The sequence below is a fragment of the Myodes glareolus genome, chromosome 1, assembly GCF_982192425.1.
Source record: "Myodes glareolus chromosome 1, mMyoGla1.1, whole genome shotgun sequence".
Taxonomy (NCBI): domain Eukaryota; kingdom Metazoa; phylum Chordata; class Mammalia; order Rodentia; family Cricetidae; genus Myodes; species Myodes glareolus.
This window is the reverse complement of record NC_142026.1, coordinates 88476292-88493766: the sequence shown is the minus strand read 5'-3', so window position 1 is coordinate 88493766 and position 17475 is coordinate 88476292. Positions and strand designations below refer to the sequence as shown.

Sequence of the window (17475 nt, the reverse complement as noted above, 5' to 3'; positions counted from 1 at the left end):
ACAGCCTGCTGACCTACAAACACCAGTCAAGAGCTCCATAGCAGGACTTCCCAGGAGCCTTCCATGCTGCAGTATTAAGGCAGGAAGCCATCTCTAAAAGGAGCCATGCATCTGCTTGCCACCAGAAAACAAAGCCTATCAGAAAAAAATGCGGCTACCGCATCTGACTCTGTTTTTGTGTGTCTAAAATCCTTTTTTAAAAGCTTTTTCAGGCGTTATGTTTATGTGTGTATGCCATGTTAGAGCACCATATGTTAATGGAGGTTTCTCTGTCCTGCCGTGTCCCACAGATCCTTTTAAGGAATCACTCAGATGCTTATATTAATTAAAACAGTTTGGCCAAGTCGCTCAGACTGATTACTAACTAGCTCTTACTATTAACTTAGCCCATTTCTTTTATCTATGTTTGGCCACGTCTCACATGGCTTCCCCTGTGCTCTGATACTTCTTGTTCCTCCAGCGGCTCCCTTGACTCTGCCCCTTCTCATCTGAGCTCTCAGTTTCATTATTCTTCCCAACCTTATCTGCCTGCCTATTAGTCAAGCAGTTTTTTATTATTAAACAGTGAGAGGAATGCGTGTTCACAGCAATGTTTTCTATAGTATATTTGAATTTTTTAAATTTCTAAATAAATTCTGTATTTCTGTAGTCTGGAAAACTTAAGACAGAATAATCAAAAACCTATTTGTATGTTGTAAGGAAAACAGATTTGTAATAGTTGATATTTTAACATAATTGTGTCTTTATTTTCTGTGAAGGCTGCAGCCAGGCACCAGTGCTCCTACCTAGTGAATCTACACGTCAATGACTTCCTTCATGTGGGCGGGGATCCCAAGTGGCTCAATGGCTTAGAGAATGCACCTCAAAAGCTACAGAATTTAGGAGAACTTAACAAAGTATTAGCCCACAGGCCTTGGCTTATTACCAAAGAACACATTGAAGTACGTATGCCGTGATTTGTTAAAGTGATACTGCTCTTCAGGGCAGCTCTGGGTTGATAAGAAGATTGGATAGAAGGTTGGGATGCAGCTCGGGTGGTGGATTGCTTGTCTAGCATGCACAAAGCCCTGGCTTCATTCCCAAGCACTCTACAGACTGAGCTTGCAGAGCAGGCCTGTAATCCCAGCTCTGAGGAGACAGGAAAAGAAGGTGGGAGGATCAAGGTTCAAGGTCACTGTCAGCTACACAGCCAGGTTGAGGCTGACCTTGGGTACCTGAAACTGAGCCTCAAAGAAAGAAAGGGAAGGGAAAGGAGGGAAGAGAGAAAAGGAAAGTCAGATAGAATATCCGAAGACATACCTTGTTGTGCTGTTATCCTCTGGACTTTGCGTGGTACATTTACTTGTGAGTGATGAGCCGGTGCTGGTATACTGCTGTTATCTAAAGTCCATCGTTTCCACTAGGATCTCCTCTTTGTAAGGGCATGGCAACATGTTACTATTACCAAACAGTATGAGATAGTAAGTAGTCACTGTGCTGAGCTTCCTCCTGAGCCCCACAACTGCTCACCTCTAATTATATCTACAATGTACCATTTCCAGAATATCATATAGTTGGAACCATACAGTAGAACCTTGCAGACTGACCTCATTTAGCAATATGCACATGAGGTTCTTTCTTTTTACTTGAGTATTTTTTGTTTGTTTTTGGAGAGGGTCTTGCTATGTAGTCAAGGCTGGCCTGGAACTTGCTGTGTAGCCCAAGCTGGCCTTGAATTTTTGGTCCTCCTGCCTCACCTTCCGCGGTGCTGGAAGTACAGACATAAGCTACCTTATCTGGAGCTTATCTTTCTTAAATGACTTCATAGATCATTTATTTTTATTGCTGACTGCCACTCCCATTCATCTACTTAGGGGGCCTCCTAATAAGTACCAGTTTTGAGCGGTTATGAATAAAATTGCTATATTCATATGTAGACATTTTGGTAGACAAGAGCTCTCAGCTTACTTGGGTAAATAGGTAGGTATATGCTTCCTGGGTTGCACTGTAAACCAGTGTACTTTGGAGAACATAGACGCTATCTTTCAAAGGCTGCCCCAGTGATTTGTTCCTGCTGTCCTGCATTTTCGCCAGCTGTGGTCATTGTCTTAAAGTCCATCTGTTCTCACAGGTGTGAAGTAGCATCTCGTTCATCCTTATTTATAAATGACATCTTAAGCTAGTTTCTTTTGATTCTAGAGTTTAAAATATAATCAGCTTTCTCTGTAAATGTGTACCACATTATAGGAACATTTAAAATATGTTTTCAGTCTTGTCCATCTGTGTTACAGCACTGTTACATAATAGGAGAAATTGTCAGGAAGGTGTAATGTTTGAGTGTGATTAGCATGGTGCCTGTTAGATTGCAAGGAAAGGCACACAAGATTCTAAAATAGGTGATAGAAGCACCTGGGACACAGAGTTGAATTTGAAGAATTGTAGGGTTCATGAATAACAAACAGAATCAAGGACTTAAGAATCTTTAGAATGAAATTGCTCAAGCCGCTGTCTTTAAAAGTTCCTTTAAGAGACCTGACTAAATAAAAAAAAAAAAAACCCAAATGTTTCCAACAGTGGTGTCCACCTTAACACAAACAATACATTTTCACTGACAACCTGTGATTCGTTCTTATCCACCATCTGAAACACAGCAGTCGAGTATAAGCAAAATAAAATCCTATTCCATTTTAAAATAAATTATTTCAGAGAGTCAAAGTGACAGTGTGCCAATAGATGTTAAGCTCATATTTCTAAATAGATTTTTAATAAAATTTTAACCAATTATAGGTTTTGTATATCTTAAATTGTAATCTTAACCGGGCTTTGTATGGTGTCTAGTCCTGTTTCAGTCAGTTGTTAAATACTAAAATGAACTGTGTTTACCACACATCTCAGATCAAACCTCCATTCTCATCTGCCAGGGCCTTTTGAAAGCGGAGGAGCACAGCTGGTCTCTGGCGGAGCTGGTCCATGCTGTGGTTCTGCTCACACACTATCATTCTCTTGCCTCATTCACGTTTGGCTGTGGAATTAGCCCAGAAATTCATTGTGATGGTGGCCATACCTTCAGACCTCCTTCTGTTAGTAACTACTGCATCTGTGACATTACCAATGGCAATCACAGCGTGGATGACTTGCAAGTCAACTCAGCAGGAAATATTTCGGTAAGTGTCTGTTGTTATGAGACTGTCATAAGACTAGTTACTATAGTTGTTATTTTTTTTTCCTATCTGGTTGTTGATCTGTCCTGTTAGGTCCACAGAGATGTTAGATTTTGTTTGTTCGTTTGTTTCAAGACAGGGTTTCTCTATGTAGCCCTGGCTGTTCTGCTGAGATTTGCTCTGTAGACCAGGCTTGCCTCAGACTCACAGAGATTCACCTGCCTCTGCCTCCCAGGTGCTGGGACTAAAGGCGTGTGCCACCACCACCCAGCTAGATCTGTGTTTTAAGGATGAATTTATTCTACTGCAATGTCCATCACTAGTCTAGATGCTAAGGCCGTGGTTCTCAGCCTGTGGGTTGCGACCCTTTCTGAGGGGGATCAAATGATCCTTTTACAGGGTTTGCCTAAGATCGTCCTGCATACCAGATATTTATATTGCAATTCAGAACAGTAGAAAAATTACAGTTATGAAGTAGCAATGAAATAATTGTATGGTTGGGGGTGACCATGACATGAGGAACTGTGTTAAGGGTCACAGCGTTAGGAAGGTAGAGAACCATTGCACTAAGGTGTGGTTGAATTTTCTTTTACTCTAGCCTCATGTTGAAATGCCAAAATGTTGTTGTTGTTTTGGCTTTTGGGGGGTGGGGTTGCCACAAAGCTCCAAAATAAATATACACACAAGGAGGCTTATTATTTCTTATAAATGCCTGGCCTTAGCTTGACTTGTTTCATATCTAAAATTATCTATCTGTTGCCTCTGAGCTTTATCTTTCTCTGTTTCTGTATACCTTCTTTACTTATTTCTCCACGGCTTGCTGTATAGCTGGGTGACTGGCCTCTGATGTTCTCCTCTCCTTGTTCTCTTGCTCCTTCTTCTCTTCCTCCCAGATTTCTCCTTCTGCTTATTCTCTCTGCCTGCCAGCCCTGCCTGTCCTTTCTCCTGTCTCACTATTGGCCATTCAGCTCTTTATTAGACCATCAGGTGTTTTAGGCAGGCAAAGTAACACAGCTTCATAGAGTTAAACAAATGCAGCATAAGAGAATGCAACACATCATTGCATCATTCAACAAGTGTTCCACAGCGTAAACAAATGTAACAATCTTAAAATAATATTCCACAACATTAAGGGATATACAACACTGTGAGCTCTTCTAGGAGGCTATAGTCATCATTTCAGGTCCATTAGTCAACCAGGACCAGCTAATAAGGGAAAGCTTAAATAGTGTGACCTGATAGAGGAGTGCTGTGGGACAGCAGTGTTTACCCTGTAAAGATTTGTTTCTTGTACTGGTTTAATAAAATCCTGATTGGCCAGTAGCCAGGCAGGAAGTAGAGGTGGGGCAATGAGAACAGGAGAATTCTGGGAAGAGGAAAGATTCAGCCTGCAGTCGTCACCCAGATGCAGAGGAAGCAAGATGAGAATGCCTCGCTAATAAAAGTCTGTGGCTAACACAGACAAGAATTATGGGCTAATATAAGTTATAAGAGTTAATAAGAAGTCTGAGCTACTAGGCCAACTAGTTTATAATTAATGTAGAGCTGTGTGTGTTTCTTTGGGACTGAACTGCTGCAGGCCCAGGCAGGACAGAAACCCCAGTCAACAGAGATTTCCTGGTGGCCATGGTGTTGTTCTTCTTCCTCCTCCCCTCCTCTTCTTTCTCCTCCTTTTTCTCCTCATCATTGTCTTCTCTGGCAAAAGAAAAGACTGGCTTCCTGTTAGGCTTTTAGGAAGTTAAGTCAACTTTGATCTCCAATTTTCCCTTTACATTTTTTTGTGTGTTTAATTTTGTACATAGAACCTAATGATGCCAGCTGAATGTAAATTTATTAAAATGCTGTGGTGTTTTAAATGAAAATGGCCTCCATAGGCTCATATATTTAAATGTTTGGTCCCTAGTTGGTTTAACTATTTGGGAAGGATTAGGAGCTCTGTCATTGGGTGTTGACTTTGAGGTTTCAGAAGCCAGCATTCCCAGCAGCTCTCTCTGCCTACTGTTTATGAGTCGGGATGTACGTTCTAAGCCTGCCTGCCAGCTGCCATGCTCCTTGCCATGATGATAGTGCATAAGTCAGAAGCTGTATGCAAGTTCCCAGTTAAACAGTTTCTTCTATAAACTCTCTTGGTCCTGGGGTCTTGTCACAGCTATACAACAGTAACTAGGACAACTTTCCTTCTACCTTTCTATCTTCTGTTTTGTTATTCCTTTGTTTTAAAGTCAGAACAATTTGATTTCTAAAGATTCATTTATTTTATGTATGTGAATGTTTGTATGTGAATATATGTACAACTTTATGTCAGAATCGGGCATTAGAGCCCACTGTAGATGGTTGTGGGCCACCTTGTGGTGTGTGGTTGCTGGGAATTGAACTCAGGACCTCTGGAATAGCAGCCTTAACTGCTCTTAACTGCTGAGCTATTTCTCCAGTCCCATTTTTTTCATTAAAAAGTGCGTGTGTGTGTTTGTGTGTGTGTGTGTGTGTGAGAGAGAGAGAGAGAGAGAGAGGGAGGGAGGGAGGGAGGGAGGGAGGGAGGGAAGGAGGAGAGATTTGTGGAGGCGGTTCTCTCCTTTCTTCTTTAATGGGTTCCAGGGATCAAATTCTGGTCACTAGGCTTTTAGTGTAAACACTGAAACTATTTCAGTGGCCTACAAGTTGAATTTTTTTTTATAAGTAAGTTTAATTCCTGTATAGTGTGGGTCAGAGTTCCTCATATTCTTCTTCATATTCATAATGAAAAGGCTTCTTTTTGTACTTGGAAAGAAAAGTCACAGAACTAGCATTGTGGTCACCTGTGCACCGTTAGCACAGGAGCCGGCAGATAGCGCGGGTGGACAGACTTCCTGGTGTATGTGTTGGATGCTGGCCAAGTGGTTGTGCTTCTCTGAGCCTCCTCCCTTCACAGTTCCTGTAAAATTGAAGTTTGGTGATGAGGTCTTAAATCTCCCTGAAGAACAGAAATGCCTACTTCAGTGTCTAGCATGTGTCAGATACTAAGACCTGCATCAGAGACAGCGAATTAACATGTGAAGAAACATCACTTTCCATAGCACGATTCTGGCTAAACAGTGGACGCATGTGGCCCCCGGTTATTTACCAAAGCTCAGAGTTCTAAGTGTGGGTGAGAGAGTGTATGAGCTGCTAGGATACCAACAGTTGGATTCTTGCCTTTCTCTGGTCTCAGTACCAGGATAATGTAAAGTTTCTGGATTTTCTTGGTTGTTTTCTATTAATAACAGTAAGAAGTGGGGGTTTTATTTTTCTAATTGATTAGCTCCGTATACTAAGATTTTAATTTGAATCTTTTAGAAGGTGTATAGTTTACACTGATCACACAGGACAGTGAGCAGATAGAAGGTGTATAGTTTACACTGATCACACAGGATAGTGAGCGAATAGAAGGTGTATAGTTTACACTGATCACACTGGACAGTGAGCAGATAGAAGGTATATAGTTTACACTGATCACACTGAACAGTGAGCAGATAGAAGGTATATAGTTTACACTGATCACACTGAACAGTGAGCAGATAGAAGGTATATAGTTTACACTGATCACACTGGACGGTGAGCAGATAGAAGGTGTATAGTTTACACTGATCACACCGGACGGTGAGCGGATAGAAGGTGTATAGTTTACACTGATCACACCGGACGGTGAGCGGATAGAAGGTGTATAGTTTACACTGATCACACCGGACGGTGAGCGGATAGAAGGTGTATAGTTTACACTGATCACACCGGACGGTGAGCGGATAGAAGGTGTATAGTTTACACTGATCACACCGGACGGTGAGCGGATAGAAGGTGTATAGTTTACACTGATCACACCGGACGGTGAGCGGATAGAAGGTGTATAGTTTACACTGGTCACACCGGACGGTGAGCGGATAGAAGGTGTATAGTTTACACTGATCACACCGGACGGTGAGCGGATAGAAGGTGTATAGTTTACACTGGTCACACCGGACGGTGAGCGGCTAGAAGGTATATAGTTTACACTGATCACACCGGACGGTGAGCGGATAGAAGGTGTATAGTTTACACTGATCACACCGGACGGTGAGCGGATAGAAGGTGTATAGTTTACACCAATCACACCGGACAGTATCCACTTTTAGATGCAAATGGTTTAAAAAGCAAATTTCCTGTACAATATCAACATTTTAATATTGAATTGCTGCCAGGCATGGTAAACATACTTATAATCCCAGCACTTGAGAATAAGGCAGGAAGACTACAAATATGTTTGTTTAAAACAAGGTCTCTTTATGTAGTTCTCTCTGTCATGGAACTCATTGTAAAGAATAGGCTGGCCTTGAACTTGCAGAAATTCAGCTGCTTCTGCCTCCCTAGTGTTGGGATTAAAGACATGTTCCACCATACCCAACTTGGGAGATAGAAGACTCGGGGCAGCCTACAGGTTGAATTCAAGGCTTGAGCTCCACACCGAGACCTTTTCTCGGGTAATGATGATGATCTGTACTTCTTTTTAAAGCACCCCAACTTTTGATGATTTAGTTAAGTAGCAAAAGAAACATACTTTGTTTTTCCTTTCCCTTTAAAGATTTTCAATACAATTTATCAAGAATTATCTTCCTTAAAAGCAGTTAAAATATGGGTAATTTATCTTAGCAAATCAGTGAGCAAGATAGATCGGTTAATATAACAAAGACTAGTCTGAGCCAGGCATGGTGGTGCACACCTGTAATCCTAACACTGGGGTGAAGAAGCAAGAGGATCAGGAATCTAAAGACATCATCAGCTATAACCTGAGCTACATGAGACTATGTCTCAATTAAAAAAAATAAGTGAGAATGGTATGTGTTGGGGTGTATCTTTTGGGGTCATTGGTTTGGCTTTGGTTATTGGCTATATCTCAGAACCTGTGGAAAAGTATGGATCAGGAGAATCCATACTCCAGTTTCATCATAGGAACACTTCCTATCATAGATTACTAGAGAAAGGGCGTAGGGCACCCCCATAGGATGCTTTAACTATACCATAATCTCTTCCATGTATCATATAAAATATAAAGCACAGGTGATATAAGTTTTAATATAGACGTATATTGGCAGTACAACAGTAGATGTACTGATACAATTCACCCTTAGAGATGTTTCCATTCTGGAGGAGGCAGGCTCTGGATCAGTATCATGTAAATATTACAAGCTGTGTTTGATACACGAAAGGAAAGAGCAGAGTGCTGGCTAAGAATGACTGGGAATGGGGGTAAAGAGGTGGTGTAGTGTTCCAAGTCTGTAAGCTGACGTCTAAAGGATCAGTGAGGAAGTCTTACCACATTCATGGGTGTTGGGGATATCGCTCAGCTGGTAGAGTGCTTGCCCAGCATGCAAAAATGTCCAGCTGTAATCTCAGCCCCAGGAGGTGATCCAAAGCTCAGTCTTCCCCAGCATCACCGCCTAGGTCAGCCTGGTCTGCGTGAGACCCTGTGTCCCAAACAAGCAAATAGAAGGAATGTTCTCAGCAGACTAAGTGGAATTCCTGGAGGGGAAGACGGGTTTTTTTGCACATTTGCACAAAATTTTAAGACTTCTTTCATGAAATGTGTCTTTCATAGATTTGATCCAGGATTTAGGGTAAAGATGCAGCCAGGCTGTAGGAGTAAATCATTTCTCTCTTCGGCTGTTGTGCCAGCACCCGGCACTGTAGATGAGAAGCTGCTGTAGTCAGCCCAGCAAGTGACAGCTGTCAGCTCCATCCACAGAGGTCAGCTGGCCAGCCCCAGCCGTGTGAGGACATGGCTCATTCTTAATTGGTAAACTGTATAAATAGAACAATTACTATTTTGAAAATGATAGACATGTTGACAGTATGTACTCTGTGTATCTTATTTACCTGGGCAAGTGGACGCCAATTTTTAAATATGCAGTTGCTAATTTTACTTTGAATTAACAGTGTTAAATTTTAATCTTTAAAACAGTGTAATGATTACATTATTGCTTTTTTTTTACATTATTGCTTTTTAAGGTTAAAAAACATTATAATTTGTTGAACTATTTTTCTCTTAAATCTTAAAATTTAAAGATCTCTATGACCCGTAGGCTAAAACAATTGCATTTACTAGTGTACATTTAAATTATAAGAAAATTTATTTTTACTGTATGCTGGCAAGATGAAGATTGTTATGAGACAGTCTTAATGAAACTCCTAAACTTCATTCTGTGTCTGCCGTCTGTAACATAAGCAATGCTGTTCTCAGGTGAGCGACTCCTTCTTTGAGGTGGAAGCCCTCATGGAGAAGATGAAGCAGCTACAGGAATGTCGCGATGAGGAGGAAGCCAGCCAGGAGGAGATGGCGTCGCGGTTTGAAATAGAGAAGAGAGAGAGCATGTTCGTCTTCTCTTCAGGTAATTACAACCTGAATGTGGTCAGCAGAGTTTCCCTTACAAGCCCAGCTTTTGTTTGGTTTGGTTTGGTTAGTTTGGTTTCTCTGTGTAATGATCCTGGCTGTCCTGGAACTCACTCTATAGACCAGGCTGACCTTGAACTCACAGAGATCCTCCTGCCTCTGCCTCTGGTTGCTTGGATTAAAGGCGTGCCCCACCACCACCTGGCTCAAGCCCAACTTTTTTTATTTAAAAGTGGACCCAAATGTGTCCTTTCAGGAAAGCTACTGCATAGATTTTCCCACTCACAAACACTTTCTTAAGGAAGGCAACTGAGAAAAGGTAGGAAGTACAAACGGTACTAGAGGAAGAGTGGAGCCCGAGTCCTGTCATACACTAACACCCTCCCCTTTTGTATCTGAGTCCTGTCATACACTAACACCCTCCCCTTTTGAGTCTGAGTTCTGTCATACACTAACACCCTCCCCTTTTGTATCTGAGTCCTATCATACACTAACACCCTCCCCTTTTGAGCCTGAGTCCTGTCATACACTAACACCCTCCCCTTTTGAGTCTGAGTCCTGTCATACACTAACACCCTCCCCTTTTGTGTCTGAGCCCTGTCATACACTAACACCCTCCCCTTTTGAGTCTGAGTCCTGTCATACACTAACACCCTCCCCTTTTGCCTTCGGTTTAACTGTATTACTGGGAAGGGGTTGGCGGGGTGCGTGCAGGCCACAGGAAGCATGCGGAAGTCGGGACAACTGTCAGAAGTTACCGCCTTCCCCCATGTGGGGTCCCGTGGATAAAACTCAGGTTGTTGGGCTTGGCAGCAAGTGTCTTTACCCACTGAGCCCTCTCACCAGCCCCAGAGATGATTTATCTCTGAGTTATCTTACATATTATCCAAATGGGGTATTCTTAACTTAGAATGCATACTTTTGAGAACTTAAAATGTATAAATTAGAGGAGAAAGACAGGAGTCAAAGAGAAAACGAAAGCCATGCAGAATTCTATGATTGCTTATTTTATCACAGAAAATCTCATTTTTACTACATTCTTTTTTGTAGGAAGCAAGCTACTTTTGTATTAAGTTTGTATTAAGACTTTATTATGGGGTGGCAGTATAGTTGGTAGAATGTCTGGCATACCCAAAGCCCTGGGTTCCATCCCCAGCACCGTGTCAACCAGCCATGTGGCACATGCCTCTAATCTCAGCACTCAGGAGAGGGAGGCAAGAAGATAAAGTTGGTCAGGGTCATCCTGAGCTACGTGGCAGAATTGCAGCCAGTCTGGGCTACATGAGATGATCCGAGAGAGTGTTTTGGTTCATATTTGTTATTCAGTGTCAAAAATAGTTCATCTCACATTTGTTTGTGATGGGTAAAATGAATTAGCCTCTTGTTTTCAAAAGCTTTGAAAAGATTTCATTTTCTTTAAAACAAAATCATTTCAGATGATGACGAAGCTACGCCAGCAAGAGATGTGTCTCGGCACTTTGAGGACACTAGTTATGGCTATAAGGACTTCTCGAGGCACGGGATGCATGTTCCAACATTTCGTGTCCAGGTAAGACTGTGCTTGTGTAACGTAATTGTCTAGAAGCCTCTCGCTGTGGTGTGAAAATGCTCCCTGCACTTGAGAAGTGTGCTCGGTGCTCTGCAGGTCACACACAGATGGCAGCAGCTAGGAACTAGGATTAGCAACACTTCAGATTGTCTCTTCTGCACTCAGTCTTGTAAAGTTTTCGGTTTATCAGCAGAATCATGCTGTAGATTATGTCTTACGTTTATATATGTCAATATTAAACAGGTGAGTTACTACTCTCAGCTTGCCTAATTATCCCTTACAGGTCAGTGTTAAGTAACAACTCTTTTTATTAGAGCTATGAAGCTAGTTGAACTTTTGAGACTTCTTTGCTTTTTTTTGTCCCCACCCAAACTATAAAATAATGTTTAAAAGAACAAAATTTAGGCAGAAGGAGGAGTTGAACTGTAATGAAATATGATAAATCCAGAATCGAAAGGATTATTGTGTAATAAGTTTTCTGGAGAGAGATGAGAATGCAAAAGGTGTGAGCTGAGACCCGAAGGGCAGCTGGAACTGTAGCTCAGTGCTGGATGTTCCTAGGGCGGGCAAGCCCTGGGGCTGCACAGGTAGCGCAGGGGCTGGGCTCGCATCATCGGCAAGAGAGAGCTGGAAATGCTTTAGTCTCAGCCGAGGTGCCCAGTGAAGGGTGTGAGGAGACCGAATACTGAGCGCTGCAGACAAAGCTGCCAGCTGCCATGAGTGGGAAGAGGTTTCACCCTGCGGGGATGCCTAAGTGCTGAATCAGCTTACAGTAGGTTTATCAGCACTGACTGAGAGTTATGGCCAATGTCAAAGAGATGTTCTAGGGGCAAACAGAAGTTGGGACTTAAGAGTTCTCTGCAGTAGAGAGGCATCGGAGGGACTTCATATAGGGAAGCAATTAGAAGACTTGGTTACTGGGGTGAAAATCAGGTGGGAGAGAGGATGAGGCAGGGTGAGTGGTGGGTAGACTGAGCTAGACTTTGTTTTCATTTTGTTTTGTGACATAGTCTTATTTTATAGTCCAGGATGGTCTCTAACTTTTGGTCCTCCTGCTTCATCTCTCCAAGCATTCAGATAATAGGCACTAGCTACCATAGCTGGCTTGAAAATCCACAAAATCCAAGGAACATTTGAATGTTCTTGTGCTGAAACATGGGGAAGGGACTTTCACCTTTCATGCCCCTGGAGACTAGGTGAAATGCTGCAGAGAGCTGCAGTCTGTGCTCGGCTCCCTCGGCTCTTAAACCTGACCCAGTTAGAATTCATAGGCATTTTCACCTCGCAGTATGGACATTGAGCATGAACCGCAGCACTGAGGAAACTGAGTTCAAGGTCAGCGGGCAGAGCCCAGCTGCTAGTGACTTCGTTTGCTATGCGCTGTGGACACAAAGCTGTTCTGCCATGTTTTAAGTATTCATAATTTCTGTCATCCCCATGTTTAGGACTACTGCTGGGAAGACCATGGTTATTCTCTGGTGAATCGTCTTTATCCAGATGTGGGACAATTAATTGATGAGAAATTTCACATTGCTTACAATCTTACTTACAATACAATGGCAATGCACAAAGATGTCGATACCTCAATGCTCAGACGGGCTATCTGGAACTATATTCACTGCATGTTTGGAATACGGTCAGTCTTCTTCCTTACGCTTATAAAGACATTTCCTTTACATGAAGTATTGGGGTGCCTGCGTGCACACATGCGTGCACACATAACTGATTCTATAGTTCCTATGTCCCACAGAACCACAGCTTGGGTTCTGTGACAGGTGAGACAGGTGAGGTCTTGACAAGTGACAACTGAGTTGAAGAAGGGAGAGTGAGCACACTGGTCCAGCACACAGATAGGAGGCAAAACTGATCACTGAACATCTGTGCCATCCTCTTCTGTCCCTGACCTTCACATTTTCTCTGAAGAGCACCCACTCCTGCACTGCTTGGGACTCTCTCCAGCCTGCTGTGTTCTGTAGGAAATATAACATATACTACCTTCTCTTACACACATTCTGCACTGTATGGCTTTCTGGTTGTCTCAGCCGATAAATCTGCTTTCTCGAGTATGGTTTTATCAGAGACCTGCAAGCTCTCTTTAATTCACACTGCTCAGGCTTTTAAAGTACATCTACCCAGTTTTAAACCAATTCCTACCGATCAGTCCCCAGACTATTGACTTCAGCCCCCTTGGGCAGTTTTAGGATCAGCTTTGCCAAGAACATTCCCCTTTTACACTGAAAACACAGTAGGTACCTTGCATGCCTTTATGTCCTGAAGCACAGGATCCAGTGGTTGGAATAGGCATTGTGACTTGCAGGCATCTCAGCCTCTCCTAAAGTGACACCATGAGATTCTGAGAGACCAACCAGCCCTCCTGCCCTGACTTTCCTCATCTGTCCCCAGAAACTTACACAAGTAAATTACCATCTTAGGTGCGTAATAGTACCAGTAATAAATATAAATTCTTGAGCCAGGCAGTGGTGGCACACACCTTTAATCCCAGCACTCAGGAGGCAGAGGCAGGTGGATCTCTATGAGTTCGAGGCCAACCTGGTCTACAAAAGCTAGTTCCAGGATAGGCTCCAAAACTTCAGAGAACCCTGTCTCGAAACACACACACACACACACACACACACACACACACACACACACACACACACACACACGTACGTTCTTAATTTGTTCTATGCTCTTTTCAGAGTTGGTTTCAGTGTGGTTCTGTGTTGGGTGATTGTGAATATGTGGTTGCTAGGTACCCAGTGCTGTCGTGTTCCTACTGTCAGCTACGGGAGTGCTCTGCTTGGGCGCTAGGAACCTTCTGTTCATCTTGACTTCTTCCTTTACGCTTTTCCATCCCATCCCATTTAAACATTATAAAGCCATATCATTTGTGGGACTAACTGCCCATACGATGAGGAGAAAATTATGTGTTTACATCGGCGTGTATTGCACATAGAAAAGAGATTATTACACACTGACAATAGTCCATTCTTATGTCTTCTAACAGATACGATGACTATGACTATGGAGAAATTAACCAGCTATTGGATCGTAGCTTTAAAGTTTATATCAAAACTGTTGTCTGCACTCCTGAAAAGGTTACCAAAAGAATGTATGATAGCTTCTGGAGGCAGTTCAAGCACTCTGAGAAGGTTTGTGCTTGCGGTGGCTGGTCTGCCCTGTAATTCGCAGTGGTTGTTACACTCCTTCACATAGTCTAGTGGCTCTCAAACCTGCTTCATCGTCTCTAGAGCCTGAAGAACATCATTCCAGAACGTCTGTCTCAGGAACCCGTTGAGAGAGGTCTATATCATGAGAAATACAAGAATAGACAAGAAAGCTGGTCTGTCCTCAGAAAACTGGCATAGCTGTCTCCACCTAAGACCATTTGGCGATAGCTTTTAAAACGTGGGCGTAGGCAGAAACAGGTTCTCTTTGAAGCATCTTTCTAGAAGTTAATGGCTTAGCAGAAAGTTCTAAGTCTGGCAAAGCAGCGCCTAGATTTTCTGAATTATAACAAATAACCAGAAGACATGCAGTCAAATGTAAATAGGATAATACGACATTTATCCCAAAGGAGTCTGATATTGTGCTGACAAAGACTTAAGTTATTTGGTAGCACATACAATACACAGTTGGCCCTTCAGTCGTGTTTCTGCATCCATACGTTGAGTCAGCTGAGGATCACAAAAGTCACTGCAATTGTATTTGTGCCAAATATGTGCCTGTAGTTTGTCATAATTCCCCAGACAGTGTAACAACCATTTATATGGCATTCACATTGTAGTAATGGGAGGCTGTACACCGATCATGTGTATAATATGCTATTTAGCACAAGGGACTAGGACATCCAAGGGTTTGGGATCCAAGGAGAATCCTGAAATCATCATAGCAGGGGACAAATAACTACTTCCTTGGGACATTTTTTAATTGAATGCACTGAAAAACTGATGTTTATAATCTGTTCTTACATGATGCTGTCTTTCATATGCAGGTTCATGTTAATCTGCTTCTTATAGAAGCGAGGATGCAAGCAGAGCTCCTGTATGCTCTGAGAGCCATTACCCGCTATATGACCTGATGCCTCTCCTCCTTAAAGATGATTCTGGAATGAAGAGCAAATGTAGTCTCCAAGGGGACTGATCCAAGCCCCAGGACCAATGGTAGATAAAAAGAATTCAGAAATCCGTTGTGCCACGATTCCTTTAGTGTCTGCTGCTTTACTGTGGGATGCCCTGCTTGTGGAGCAGTGGGTGCTTGGCGCCAGTGTTAGAGCCATGAGGGAAGGCTGCTGGTCACGGCGCTCGCTTTCGGACAGCCCAGGGTGCTGTACGCCTGTTTCAGCACAGCGACTAGCAATTCTCCAAATCCTGCTGCTCTCGTGTACTAGGAGAACAAGAACTGGAGTGTGTAAAGACTGGGCCTTGGGTACTACGTTTATTCATAAGGAATCTCGCAGCTCTCGGGACAAACGCGTGCCTGCTCCAGCTAAGCTACTAGTGATTGAAGCAAGCACTGCTCCTCCCTGAGCCTACGTGCATACCTTGTGTGGTTTTCAACTAAACTTGTACACGTTCTTTTTCTCTCGCATCTAAAAAGCATAGAATGATTACTCACGGCTCAGCAAAGACCGTGTTGTTGGCAACGGTCTGTTTCCTTCAGTATAGTTGTTAAAATTCAGTTAGTGGGCAATATTACAGTGGCATTCTTAAAAGATTTCCTCCAAAGAGCAATCTTCTGATGAAAGTGTGGGGATTAAAAGGAGAACGGGCTATCGTTTGACATGCTGTTTCCCACGATTTTCTGACACTGGAGGGCAGCTGTCTTGTGCAGGGAGTGTGGAAAATATTGCTGCAAGCTGCTGCACAGTCCCGGGAACTCCCTGCCCCGCGGGCTCCAGTTGCCCTCGTGACCCTGACTTTGAAGGTTGTGCAGCTCCTTACAGAATAAAGCTGGAAAATATTTTAGTGAGACTATCAAATTTGTATCTTGATTTACAAAATGCTAACTTTGAGATACAAACATTGAAAAAAAATGTATTAAGTACTTTGTATTCTGGAACCGTGAACTGCTTTTGAAGTCTGTCAGTATTATTGATATTTTTCAATAAAGAATAATTTTCCGCAATTTGCTGTCTTAATTTCATAAAGTTCTACTTTAGCTTCACAATTAGTAACAGAGTCAGAGTTTCATTTCTGAATGAAAGAGACTCACACTTAAACTGGAATCAGATGAGTGACCATACTAAATGGCCAAACCATTTTGAAGCCTCCAGATTTATACGGCGAAGCAGGAGGGGGCAGTGAGACAGCTCGGCACTTGCCTTAAAGGATGTTATTGTGGTCCATCTCTCAGCACTGTGTCTAGACACATAAAAGGTTCATTTTGGCCTATGATTCTGAGTGCCAGGAAGACTGGACAACCACTTCTGATTCGAGCTACATTCTACTTCAGCTCGTGGTTGAGAAGCAGAGAGCCATGAGAGCCGAGCTCTCCAGATCGTGAACCCATTCCTATAGGGAAAGAAAGCATCCATTGATTGAGTTCCATTCCCATGCACCAAAACAAACCCTTCTCCTGAAGGTGTAAGTCACAAACAATCCCACACCAGTTTGGAATTATGATTAATAGAATGGTTATTTATTCAAAGGGGAAAAAACTTACAGATTACCGTCCCAGACAACAGCCCCTCTGTGAGAACAGGAAAGGAGTCTAGGAGCTGGAAGAGGAGCCGGAAGCCAAAGAGAGAGTGGAGGACTGCCGCTGCTTTTTTTAAAAGAGAGAGAGAGAGAGAGAGAGAGAGAGAGAGAGAGAGAGAGACAGACCACGTCCCAATGGGCTGGTAACTCAGCGGCGATTGGCTGAAGGAGCGGAAGGAGCTCCCGCAGCATTCGCCTGGGTCCCACAGCCCAACTCCAGAACCTCTGGAGGACACCCTCAAACAATAGTAGATACACACCCTTGTGAGAAGCTTAGAAATCCAAATAGGTCTGCTCATTAACTACAGGGGTGGCATGACGATGATCCCTGTGATCCCAGCACTTGAGAGTGGAGCCAGGCAAACCAAGAGTTCAAAGTCATCCTCAGCTATGTAGGAGGACAACTTAGCTGTTGTCTCAACAAGAAAAAGGAATGTAAATCTTTCCAGTTAGCATTATCCACATGGTCCTCTCATGCATCTGCATGTACCTCTGCCCTCTGCCAGCTGCCGATTGTCCCGTGCAGTACAAGTGAATCTGGTAAGTGACTGCTGGGCAGTTCCGGTTCTGCTCCCCCTACTGCTCCTGCCTCTTGTCTTTATTTGCTAGTTGTCTGGAAAACAAAAGGTTTGTAGTAGCAGATCTGACCAGGAGAGTGCTCTCGGTAGAGAGTGCTCACAGAAGCAGATCTGATTAGGAGAGTGCTCACAG

The 17475-nt window shown here is 43.0% G+C and overlaps 1 protein-coding gene across 4 annotated transcripts in view; it reads left to right on the top strand.

Annotated features, from left to right (window-relative positions):
- Sesn1 (sestrin 1) overlaps nucleotides 1-16192 on the top strand; it is a 97503-nt gene extending 81311 nt beyond the window's left edge. For all 4 annotated transcript variants that reach the window (XM_085690749.2, XM_048425279.3, XM_085690757.2 and 1 more), the window contains 7 exons: nucleotides 759-941; nucleotides 2901-3143; nucleotides 9367-9514; nucleotides 10953-11065; nucleotides 12511-12701; nucleotides 14073-14217; nucleotides 15060-16192. In XM_085690749.2, coding sequence (XP_085546875.1) covers nucleotides 759-941; nucleotides 2901-3143; nucleotides 9367-9514; nucleotides 10953-11065; nucleotides 12511-12701; nucleotides 14073-14217; nucleotides 15060-15146 — 1110 coding nt within the window. In that variant the 3' untranslated portion in view covers nucleotides 15147-16192. The remainder of the gene's footprint in view (nucleotides 1-758; nucleotides 942-2900; nucleotides 3144-9366; nucleotides 9515-10952; nucleotides 11066-12510; nucleotides 12702-14072; nucleotides 14218-15059) is intronic.
- The last annotated feature ends 1283 nt before the right edge of the window (nucleotides 16193-17475 follow it).